At 36.7% G+C, this 12,709-nt stretch overlaps 1 protein-coding gene across 2 annotated transcripts in view; it reads right to left on the reverse strand.

Annotated features, from left to right (window-relative positions):
* Window positions 1–1,318: 1,318 nt before the first annotated feature.
* rb (adaptor related protein complex 3 subunit ruby) overlaps window positions 1,319–12,709 on the reverse strand; it is a 58,538-nt gene continuing 47,147 nt past the window's right edge. For both annotated transcript variants that reach the window (XM_069844412.1, XM_069844413.1), the window contains exons 18-21: window positions 11,639–11,827; window positions 9,269–9,497; window positions 9,014–9,152; window positions 1,319–4,603 (exon numbers count right to left, since the gene is read on the reverse strand). In XM_069844412.1, the coding sequence (XP_069700513.1) occupies window positions 4,453–4,603; window positions 9,014–9,152; window positions 9,269–9,497; window positions 11,639–11,827 (708 nt within the window). In that variant the 3' untranslated portion in view covers window positions 1,319–4,452. The remainder of the gene's footprint in view (window positions 4,604–9,013; window positions 9,153–9,268; window positions 9,498–11,638; window positions 11,828–12,709) is intronic.

The following is a 12,709-nucleotide window of genomic DNA, read 5'->3' on the forward strand; positions in this document are numbered from 1 at the left end:
TGAGTAAAGATTCTGCACATGCAATTTTGCGTGATGATTTGAACATGAACCGAGTGGCTGCGAAATTCGTGCCCAAGTTGTTGTCCCCGGAACAAAAAGACCTCCGTCGTGACGTTGCACAGGACCTTCTGGACACCGCCAACACTGATCCTGGGTTTCTGAACACCGTGATAACTGGAGATGATTCATGGGTGTACGGGTACGATCCAGAAACAGACAGTCGTCGCAATGGAAGCATCCCGAGTCTCCAAGGCCGAAGAAAGCGCGGCAGGTGCGAAGCAGAATCAAGGTGATGCTGACTGTTTTCTTTGATGTCCGTAAAATTGTGCATCACAAATACGTACCGGAAGGACAAACGGTGACAAAGGAGTACTATCACGATGTTCTCCGGCGACTCCGTGATGCAGTTCGGCGCAAAAGACCAGACATGTGGACGGCGAACAACTGGCACTTGCATCACGACAACGCCCCCGCACATTCATCCCAATTGATCCACACTTTCTTGGCCAAACATGGAATTACAACCATTCGCCAACCTCCCTACTCTCCAGACCTGGCTCCTTGCGACTTCTGGTTGTTTCCAAAATTGAAGACACCACTGAAAGGATCCCATTTTGAGAGTAGAGAAGAGATAATGCGGAATGCGACGACGGAGCTGAACACCATTCCAAAAGAAGACTTCCAGAGGTGTTTCCGGCAGTGGAAGGATCGGTGGGCTAAGTGTGTGCAAGCACAAGGGGCCTACTTTGAAGGGGATTAGGGTCCCAACCCCGTCAGGTATTTGAATTATTTTTTCTGGCTAAAGGTCGGATACTTTTTAGACAGGCCTCGTATTTGGTAGTTTCTTTCTGCATAAAATAATGTATACTGTAGATTTTTAAGACGCACACATATGAATTACCAGTGTAAGGCTGTGTAGATGCAGATAATTTTCAAAATCTTTTTCACAATGATGTGTAGTTATTCAGAATCGAACTGATGTTTATATGTACTCTTTTACTCAAAATGATATTAGAAATATGTTTCGTAAGTGCCAACGTACTGTCTGCATTTCACGAGAAGTCCGAGCAAGGAATGTGAGTTTTTCCCCCACTCTTATAACCTACCCCCGATACTGAACCGGCCAGCCATTGACTGAGCCTTGTTTGTCCCAGCCGGCCAATGACATCACCCCCATCCACCTTCTTCTTCAAGAACACCGAGTCACTGGCTTACTTTCTCCTCTTACCTCGCAAGGACCATACTCCCCTCGCAGGGATCCTCTCGTGAAATTTGGACAGTATCTTCTTGCATACCTGTATATAAAATTAAGACATGCTTTATCAAATGAAAAATTTATTTACATGAATTTTTTTTTTTAAATCAACTACATCCATTCGTACTTTGCATTCTGAATAAACTCAATTTACACATGCACACACATACATATACAAAGACACGCACATACACTTCTCATATATATCTTTAGAATCTATAAAAATGCTACATTAATTCATTATTTCCCTAATACATTAGATTTTGAATGAAGTCAAAGTGTTCTTAGTCAGATTATTTTATAGTATTATGAAGAAATGGCTCAAGATATGAAGTATGACCTCAAACAAAACAGTTATTCTGGACTTTATCATAGACACTTAAGTGATATCATCCCATATGAGCAAGTTTCGTCAGTAAATTGTAATACATCTGAGAGTGTAAATATGTATAAACTAAATACATATATTCATATAGACATGTGTAAAATACGGCTATAGTCTTACGAGATTTTTTACTTTCTTACTGAATGGTTTGTGAAGAATACTATAAAATTATCAAGCAATCTTCAGATTTACTTTCTCCGACATTTCAGAACTACTTAAGGTTCCATCATCAATACCAAACATTGCCCAAGGCCTAACATGATGTTGAATGCGTAATAGGCAGCAAATACTAGCTTACCAGTTGTTATTTTTAATGCTATTTTCTACACAGACATAATATGTGTGTGCGTCTCCAATGCCTACCCACTTCACTTGCGTGATTCAGATTCTGCATATTGCAGATAGATGGAAGGACTGTGACCCATTTTCAACTTACACACCACTTTGGCAGGCCACGATATGCATGATGTGTATTTGTGGGGAGTTATGTCGTGTACTGGGGTAAGTGTATGTGTAAATGCAGTATATGGAATGGGTGAGGATGATCATGAAGCTGAGAAAGGAAGAAAATTATTTTACACTTCGACAACATCAAAGAAATGCCAAATTCAATTAAGAGTGAGGTCTTCCATGAGCATACTCACTTACTTATACATGGCTTTTAAGGAACCCAAAGGTTCATTGCCACCCTCACATAAGCCCGCCATCGGTCCCTATCCTGTGCAAGATTAATCCACTCTCCATCATATCCCACCGCCCTCAAATCCACTTTAATATTATCCTCCCATCTACGTCTCAGCCTCCCCAAAGGTCTTTTTCCCTCCGGTCTCCCAACTAATGCTCTATATGCATTCCTGGATTCGCCTATACGTGCTACATGCCCTGCCCACCTCAAACATCTGAATTTAATGTTCCTAATTATGTCAGGTGAAAAATGCAATGCGTGCAGTTCTGCATTGTGTAACTTTCTTCATTCTCCTGTAACTTCAGCCCTCTTAGCCCCAAATATTTTTCTAAAACACCCTTAATCTCTGTTCCTCTCTCAAAGTGAGAGTCCAAGTTTCACAACCATAAAGAACAACCGGTAATATAACTGTTTTTATAAATTCTTTCAGATTTTTTGACAACAGACTAGATGACAATAATAAGACGCATTTCCCATATTTATTCTGCGTTTAATTTCCTCCCGAGTGTCACTTATATTTGTTACTGTTGCTCTCAAGATATTTGAATATTTCCACCTCTTCGAAGGATAAATTTTCAATTTTTATATTTCCATTTCGTACAATATTCCGGTCACGAGACATAACAATATTCTTTCTTCCATGAGCATACATTTAAGAATATTATGAATGGCGTCATAGTTCTAAATATAAAGTTTAATGTGTCCAAACATTTCCTAAAAAATTCTATCAATATTAAATTTAGACATTCACTTGGCTTCAGTAGTACAGCAACTATGCTTGTCATACTACATACACAGGCAATTCGTAGAGTACTGTGAACCTCTGGAAAAAGAACTAAAGAAGAGACTAGTGAAGCGCTTTGTGTGGAATGTGGCATTGTATGGAGCAGAAACATGGACATTACAACGAAGTGAAGAGGAGTGAATAGAAGCATTTGAAATGTAGATATGGAGAAGAATGGAGCGTGTGAAATGGACAGACAGAATAAGAAATGAAGCAGTGTTGGAAATAGTGGGTGAAGAAAAAATAATGCTGAAATTGATCAGGAAGAAAAAAAAAAGAATTAGCTGAGAAGAAACTGCCTACTGAAGGATGCACTGGAAGGAATGGTGAATGGGAGAAGAATTTGGGACAGAAGAAGATAGATGATAGATGACATTAAGATATATGCGGAGACTAAAAGGAAGGCAGAAAATAGGAAAGATTGGAGAATGCTGGGTTAGCAGTGAAAGACCTACTCTTGGGCAGAACACTATGTATGTATATGTACGTGTTTGTATAACTCTTAATGATTTGTTTGGATCTTTGTTCGTAGCCCATACTGTAACATCATCTGCATAAATGCTTATTTTTACCTCAGGTGGAACAACATCAGGTAAGTCATGTAACATTATATTAAATAAATTTGGGCTTAAAACAGAACCTTGAGGTATACCACCTGTAATTTTTTCGGATAAGATAGTCTACAGTGGACTATAGTGGACTTTATGTTGCCAGCAAATAGCTGGATACATTAAGAAGATTGATTGATATATATATACACGTGTCAGTTGAATTAGGCAAGTTCAACAGACAAAACAGACTAGGTGACCACTCAGATACTGGATAACATAACCTTGATGATGGAAACCTGAAAGTAGTTACAGAATTTCGGAGACAGTAAATCTCGAGACACATTTCATAATTCGAAGTTATTCTTCATACTTACATGGCCATATTATTATTTATTCCGTTACTCTTCTATTTCCAGCTATAAAAAAACGTTATATGCCATTTCTTTCTTGCTCAAATTAACTTCATGGGAAGATATGCTAATATTTGTGGCATGGGTAAATTTCTTGCACACCGAAGTATGTTCCATGAAGAGAGGAAACAAAATAAAACAACACGAAGAATGCTGCCTGTAACTGTAAGAACTTTAAAATAAGTATTCTTACACACAACACTACTTCCAACACTGAATTGGCAACGTAAAATTAAAGATCATTAATCATATTTAGCCATATTATATATGGAATGCATGTCCATTAAATGCAATAGGAAGAAATGTTTGGCATCTAACACAGTAAAAAAATATTTATATGCCAGCCACATGGTACACTATTTAACTTCTTATTATAATATGTTTAATTCCGTAAAAGGCTTTTAATTTCATTTAGTAACATAGAACCTATAACCATCTTCTCACAATTAACAGAAACATTAATTTGGTCACCCTCTAGTGCCTTAACTGTCACTAGGGCTAAGGACTTGGAAGACAGAGACTGACCAGCAAACCTGAAACAAAAGAAGTACCATTAGAGCAGTGATGTTTCTGCTAGACTTTAAAACTGACTGTACTGATTCAAAATAATTACATTTCTTCCTACTTAGCCATTTTATTAGGCTGACCAGATGTCCCCGGTTTTGAGTTGCTGTCCCTGGGGAGCAAACGTCCCCGTTTTTGTCCCCAGAAATTAATTTTGTCCCCAGAAGCTTTGATTTTGTTTCAATAATATTTTACACATAAATAATTATTTAAGTATCGTCACAGTCTACTACATACAGTCATACAGATAAATTGAAAATCAATGAGAAAGTGTACATTCTCGAATACTGTGGAAAGAATTGTGACAAACCAGAGTTTTGGACTGAAATCTAGCAAAGACAGGTGAATCAAGGCGCATTGAAACGGAGGTTCAATGGACGCGAAAATATGCGTACGTCAAGGCAGCATGCTAGGAAGAATGGAAAAATGCATACAACACAAAACTTCAATATCAATGAAACGAGAGATGGACAATGACGATACCTGAAGTCTACTTCGAGTACGAAACAGCAGACCAGAATAAACCAAGGAGGAAAACATAACGTGAGGCAGATATAAAATACTGCGGACGAAGGATTAGGGAAACAACTGGTAGTGTCTGAGGTCAGGAGCATAGACAAGACTAATGGACGAAAGGCAAGAGAAGACATGAGAAGAACGAGTGTAGGAATGAAGCGACTACGAGATATTAGTGATTGTGAGGACTGAATAGATAGGGCGTTGGAGAGGTTATAGCGAAGAAGAAGAGTGCTAAAAAGTGAGTGCAGGAAAGTTAGGGGTGGCAAAAGTGTAAGAAAAGGAACAGAGAAGAAAGTGTTAAGTGTAACAAGATAGGGTAAGAGTGTAATAAGATAAACTATCAAACAATGAATACAATGAGAATTAAAGTGGGGAAAAAAAAAAATATATATATATATATATGTGTGTGTGTGTGTGTGTGTGTGTGTGTGTGTACTGTATATATCTGAACAAATGTGAGGTGGAATGAGAGAGAAATTGGAAGTGTAATTTAAGTGTATTAGATATTTGATGTTTTTCAATGTTTTGGATTGGGAGTAGTAGCAGGGGTACTATAACTGTAGGAGTATTATCGAAATAAATATATGGATAGGGGTAATAAAATAGGAAATTTAGGAATGGAAGGGAAACAGTCTAGGTAGGAGGGAGAGAATAGAAGAGGATAGAGGGGGAAGGACATATAACAATTCAGTCATAACAGAACATTAGAAAGCAATCAAGAAATTCTCGGCAAAGAATACATTAATAGAAAAGAGTTATATGTATAAAGGGATGGTGGATCGAAAAACAGAAATGTGAAGGTCCACCATAACTGTGAATTGTAAAGTTGAATGACAAATAAATATCAATATCAATATCAATATACAGTCACGAAGCTTGGGGTGATTTTTTGCAAATCTCGCGATTGTTGCTAGCCGCTTGGAGCGCTGTGAGTACTAGGAACAATAGACTGTGCCACAGCCTTCGTGATCTAATACAGGCTGTAAGGCAGACCATGTAACTCGCTTAACCCGATCACGAAGGGCGGCATTTCAACCATATAAATATTTCGAAATTCTTGTACATTCATTTATGCACGATTTAATAATTTTCAATTGCACCACACGGATACTTAGATATGTTGAAATTATAGGTTATGTTTACTATACCAGTTGCCCCTTTCTGTTTAAATTTAGTGATCTCCAATGCCTTGCCATTCATATGAAAATTAAAGGTTATGTTTACTATATTTAACTTATATTCCTAAATTTGCAATCATACATTATAATTAAGCATAATGCCATGTATGATACCCGGACATTCAATTTGTCTATATTTTAATACTAAAATTGAGTACTGAATTACTGTATTTATCTACTACTTAAGAGATGAAGTAACACAATTGTAAGTACACTAATTTCATAGGAGTGGTATGGTAAATGTTTTGTCTAAAATTAAGGAAGGTAGATGTGCTAAATTGAAATCCCAATATAAATTCTTTTTTATTAAACCTCAAAATAGCTTCCATTCTAAACTTGAAATGTTGACGCGAACAGATTATGTTAACATGTAAAATTCTCTTCACATTAAAATAACACAGTTTTGTAATTATTTCCGCAACATATTATGCAACAAGGAGTAAACGGAACTTATAACACATTACACTAAATAAAGCTTAGCAACGATAAGCAATAAAGTTATAATATTTCACTGAGCTCCATACACTGAAATAGAAAACCCGAACAAACATTACGGCCTGGTCTAGATCGAAAAAGCATTGACTGTGCCGTATTTCGCATTTTTGTGAAAAGTTCGTTATCGGTTGTAATAACTGTAAATGGCTAAAATACAATAATTTGAATAATAATATGGGACAAGGAGACGTTTGTAGTACTATAAATTGTAAGAAAAGTAGGTTAGAGTTATCCTTCTGAAAGTTCCAGGAAGGTGAGTTTATAGAATATAATATATATTTTATGAAAATAATATATAAACCTTATGTATTTCACATTTCAATAGTGGAAGGAAGGTGTTAATTTTTTCAAAAGAACACGATATCGAAAGTACAATACATTTTATGGTCTGCTAGGGAAAGAGTCTGTGATGAGGCGATAGTAGTGATCCTGGTGGTGAGCAACTATCTATGGATGCATATTTCAACTGTTTACGTTTGCATATTTAGTACGTATTAAGCTTCGTGACTGTATATACTAGACTGTGGTATCGTGATGGAACTGCTGTGATTCATGCACATTTTTGAACAGTCCTTAGTATGAGACAGAAGCACCAGCGAGCACAGTATGAGATATCACACTCTTTTTCTTTGGTCATCTTAACATTTGCATTGCGCGAAAGCGTTACACTTGCCATAGCATCCATTTTTAAGTAGTTCAAAAAATGAGGAATTTTGTGACAAACCAACAGGTGAAAAGTGGTATGTTTTTCAACATTTAAAAAAAGAAAGCCATTCCACTTGAAAATCTTCTCAATATAGTGTCGTTAATCATGTGTCTTCCAGGCAGTAATTCATCAGTTGAAAGACTTTTCTCCACAGTGAACTCAATTGGAATAATGAAAAGTCAAGAATGTAAATTAAAACAGTTAAAGCTTTGTTACAAGTGAAAACAAACTGTCACTTCTCATGTGAAGAACTTAGTGTGAAGCTGTATGGAAATGAACAGATCCTTAAAAAGATACATTCTTCAGACAAGTACCGTAAAATGTGTGTGTGTTAGAGTACAGTGTGTACAATATTATGTGAAATACTTCCATGCATGCGTCAGTACTGAAATCGAATTCTTAGTGGCTATAATAATATTGTGAAAGCCATGTCAAGAGTCGATCACGGGTCCCGCAAAAGGGAGGGCGCGCGGGAGACAGAGGGGGCTGCAGCCACGCAAACTGGAGGGGACGGACGTAAGAGGAACAACGGCACACTGGGCCACGGCAGACAGGGGGAAGTAAAGCAGCTGCGACTGAGGGGAGAAATCCAGAGAAGTCTAGAAAGGTGCCATCCTCTCGGCATCTGTAGAAATTTCGAGCATCGTACTTTCTGGAAACTATGGTTTAGTGATAATAGGAGACGCGAAGGAGCCAGTTAGTTGTTGTTGGTATTGGACAGATTGGACAGCGAGTGAATCAGCAGCGCCCAGGAGTCTAGGGTTCGACATGCGAGTGAACTTGAGCAGCGTCCAGGCGGAAGCAACGCAGTTGGAAGACTTGAGTTCGAGTGCAGTGGACTGTCCCCGGAAGTCCTGAGTTCGAGTGCAGTGGACTGTCTCTAGAAGCCTTGGGTTCGATATACTGTGAACTTGAGTGAATGAGCTAGAAGAACTAGCCAAGGCAACGAACTGTGAACTGAGAACTGACAGTTCTGTTTTGTAAATAGTGCTTTGTGAACATTAGTTAAGATTAGCAGTACATTGTTGTTCTCAATAATCCAAGTAAATTGTCATTGTCGTCTGTGGAGTGCAATAACGAATACTGTGTTGCTGCGTGGAGTGGAAATCCCATTGTTGACGGGCGTGTTTAAATTCAGTATAGAAAGTGATTATTATTGTTGTAAATAAAAGTTACATTGTTGTGTTGAAATAAAAGTTACAATATATAGGAGTTACGTGTGTTTATGTATTTAATTTAAAAAGTTAAGATACTCTACAAATTTAGTGTGCAAAGTTCTGTCATTATATCTACTGCTACATGTATTTTCTACATTTCAAAGGAGAGTGACTAGGTAAGCGTTTGTGGTTCTTCTTGAAATTGCTGATGTCTCCTGTTGGGTCATAATAAATCTGGTCAGCCTACATTTTATACTATTTCTTCCTGTTCATTAAAGAAGTAAGAGTAGCACAATTAAAATAATCATGATGTTATTACTTTACCTTAGGGTTTTTGCATCAGTGCTAGGTATAGATGCCACGTTTGCTGCCTCAAAGACTCTCTGACTAATTATTTTCTGGTCATTATAGGCTGGAGGTAAATTCACTACAGCACTATGTTCATTCATTCCTCTCAATTTACCTGTAAATAAACATATGCCATTTGTGCAGTGTTTCTGGGTGGAAAGCTACGCATCCAATCTCATTATTTTATTTAAAAACCTCGTATAGCAATCACAAGTAAAACATGTAACTCACTTTGTTCTGTGATGAAGAGTGGTTCTGGCATTGTCACTGCTCGGATCAGTTCACCTACTGGAGCTTTTAGAGTGGCCTGATTACTTTGCACTCCTCCTACACTGATGGTGAAACTGACTGGCTGTGTTGAATCGTTGAAGTCCACGCCTATTGTGCCAGGAAGGACAGCATTCACTGGCAGGACTGAGATAGGAGCAAAGTCGTGCATAGACATCCCAGAGGGTAGACTCTGAAATATAACAGATACAGTGAAATCTCAGTATAACATACATCACAAAATAATATTTATACTTTATTTTGAAAAGTACACTATAACGAAAAGAGGAAGTTTTATCCAAAGAAAGCGGTTCTGATTCTACAATAGATAATATAGAGTTATTCCACAACATATATTATGTACTGCAGCTGTGTTTACAATCCATGTAAGATTCAACAAACTAAGGAAACCCTCTGCGCCTATACAAAAGTACGCTAAAGTGGAGAATTAGCACTGTAGCTTTGAACTGTGCAGTTACGGTTACAACCAAATTTAACTAAATACACAATGTTGCCAACATAAGAACATGACTTCGGTCTGTGGTGTCGTTAGAAGGAGAAATTTGTTTCTTTTTCTCTCTACCTTCTTCGTTCTGAACATTACTGAGAGATAGCACCATTGTTACTCTCAACTATTTCAATGATTTTTCCCTGGACCACCAATTTCTTTGGACGACATTTCTACATTAATAAATTGAATCAAATTTATTATTGTTACAGAAAATAAAGGATCCGTCATGGATGTTACAAGATTTGTAAACTCACTTCACACCTTATGAACAAAAAATGTAAAACTCAAGTCTCTACCTCAACCAAAAAGATTCATTATCATAAATTAATTAAATTAGGTTTTCTTTTAACGATGCAACTGCCGAGAATATATCAGCATCACCGGTATGCCGAAATTTTTGGAAAATGTTTTTTTAAGAGAAATTAAATATTAGGTATAAAGAATTTCTTTGATTTGACGTTGCAAGTTTGTCCAAGTTCTGGTTAAGCAGGTAAAAGGGAATGGCTTCTTGCCCTGTACTGAGGATTATTGTTGTTAGTAGTAACACATTGTGTGCAACACCTAAGCAATGTCTTAAGACAGTAGGAATCTTCACAGAACCTCGTTATATAGTATTGACATACTTTAATGCTGTCGTCATCATCCTCCTCCTCTTTCTTCTTCTTTAGGTATCATGCCTGTTATAGTCCCCATTAGTCATTTATTCAGTATCCCAAACTTCTCTTTCCTTTATATTTATAGTGTAGAAGCTGTTTGGGTATCCTGCCATTATTCAATTCAACCTGTAGTCTTCAATAACTTGGTATATATAGTCTTCTAAGATGTCAAAGTTCCTTTTACAATCTAAACGTGAATAACGAGGTGTTATTTTGATATATATTTTGGCATTTAATAATTTCGTTTTTCATAAAGTCGTAACTCGTAAAAGCAATAATAGAAATGTACAATGTTGTGTAACTGTTTCGAGTAAATTCGTGCAAGATTAGTTACATAATATAACTACTTAAGCTATAATGACTTACGGAGTAATTCAAATATCTTAATTTTGGAATTATAAAGAAATTATATTATGCATAATTCAGAAAAGGAACTGAAATGCATAAAAACATATAATGAGAGAGTATTTGTCAACTTCGCAATACGTTTCCTATGAAGGTGTCAAGAATTTGTACATGCAAATGGTCAGCTTTCCAGTAATATCTGTAAGTTAATTGTCGATAATGCATGCTATATCTGTTCTATATTGTTAGTGCTCTCAGGTATGTAGGTCAGCCTACTGGCTGCACAATCGCAGCAGAATATGAAGGAAATAATCACACTGTATAAGATAGATATTTAGATATGGTAACAGTGACAATGGCAGATCACTGTTATCTGAAGAGAGATACACAAGTCAAGGATGTAATTGATGATTGCAACCATAAGTGATGTTGAACGAAAGATAAAACTTCCTCACAGAAGATAAGACTTCCTCACATCCTGCTCCAATATCCTGAACTGCAGGGCAGGCATATATATCTTAGGAATTATTCTTTGGCCCCTGGGATGTTAAAGGAATTAACTTGTCTCTGGGTTGCCTGTTTAATTTGTGTGGATGAGTGGACAAAATGAATAGGCATCATTGCTTCAAATCATGTTAAGTTACCTTGAAAAAGAAGACCTGAACCGAACTTTCACTATATGAATTTTATAATCACGTGTATTAGCACAAATTTTATAATAAAAAAGTCGAAACTATCGGAACTAAATCCTCAAATTAATGAATTTAACAACACTTTCTAATAAATTCTATATTGGTACCCTATATGAAACAATTCACTTACTTTTTGGCTGACTTTAATATCTGCCAAATCTTCTGTACCCAAATTAGTGAAGGTGAGCTCAATAGACACCATAGCTGGAGAGAACAGATGTGGCGATCTTGTGAAACGAGACAATACATTGAGACCCCGACCACTTATTTTGTTCAGTAATTCTGTTGTCTTCAAGGGAATAAAACTTGGACTTGCAGGCTGAAACATGCAAGAATACAAAATTAAGTGTTCAATTCTGCATATTAGATGCTACTCAATATTATGTGTTATTTTATTACACTATTACAAAATAATTTACATATACATAAATACGTAACAGCCACTGAAAGGTAAGAATTAATTTACATTCAATATTTTTATTTAGTTTAGGATCAGCATGAACCACAACCAGATTTTCATTTTCTTTTGCACATGTTTAAAAGCACTGCAGGAATTTATGTAAAATTAGTCTATTCCTAATTTGAACATTTATTACTATTAGGTTAAAGTTAATGGCAATTAAGTCTTTTTCATTCAGGGTTTCATATACACAACATAATACAATAAACAAAAACACGATCAAAATATAAATGTCATCATTGTCATCATCATCAACAGTGTCACCACTATAATCATCATTAAAATTGTCTTTAGAGACAATTAATATTAGGTATCCTCCACAAAACTGGCTTCATTTATACACCGATGGATCCTTGATCTCCAGAGAACAAGGTGCCGGTGCAGGTGTTACGTGCTGTCTCTTCTCACTTTATAGATCTCTTGGATGTGGAACAACAGATTTTGATGGAGAAATCGTTGCAATAAGTGGAAGTCTCAGGAATCTTCTATTTCACATCAATACAGCCGTAGGACTGCAGCCGGATGGTCTATGGCGAGTCTATGGCGAGTCCTTGGCATCAACCCCTTTGATTTGATTACCTGGTTGGGTTTTTCCGAGGTTTTCCCCAACCAAAAGGCAAATGCCGGGTAATATTTTGGCGAAGCCTCGGACCTCACCTCATCTCACTACATCTCGCCAAAATATTGTAAAAAATTGCACAAAATTATAAAAATTGTAGAAAATTACTAAATTGTAAAACT

Source organism: Periplaneta americana, chromosome 13 (assembly GCF_040183065.1).
Source record: "Periplaneta americana isolate PAMFEO1 chromosome 13, P.americana_PAMFEO1_priV1, whole genome shotgun sequence".
Lineage (NCBI taxonomy): Eukaryota > Metazoa > Arthropoda > Insecta > Blattodea > Blattidae > Periplaneta > Periplaneta americana.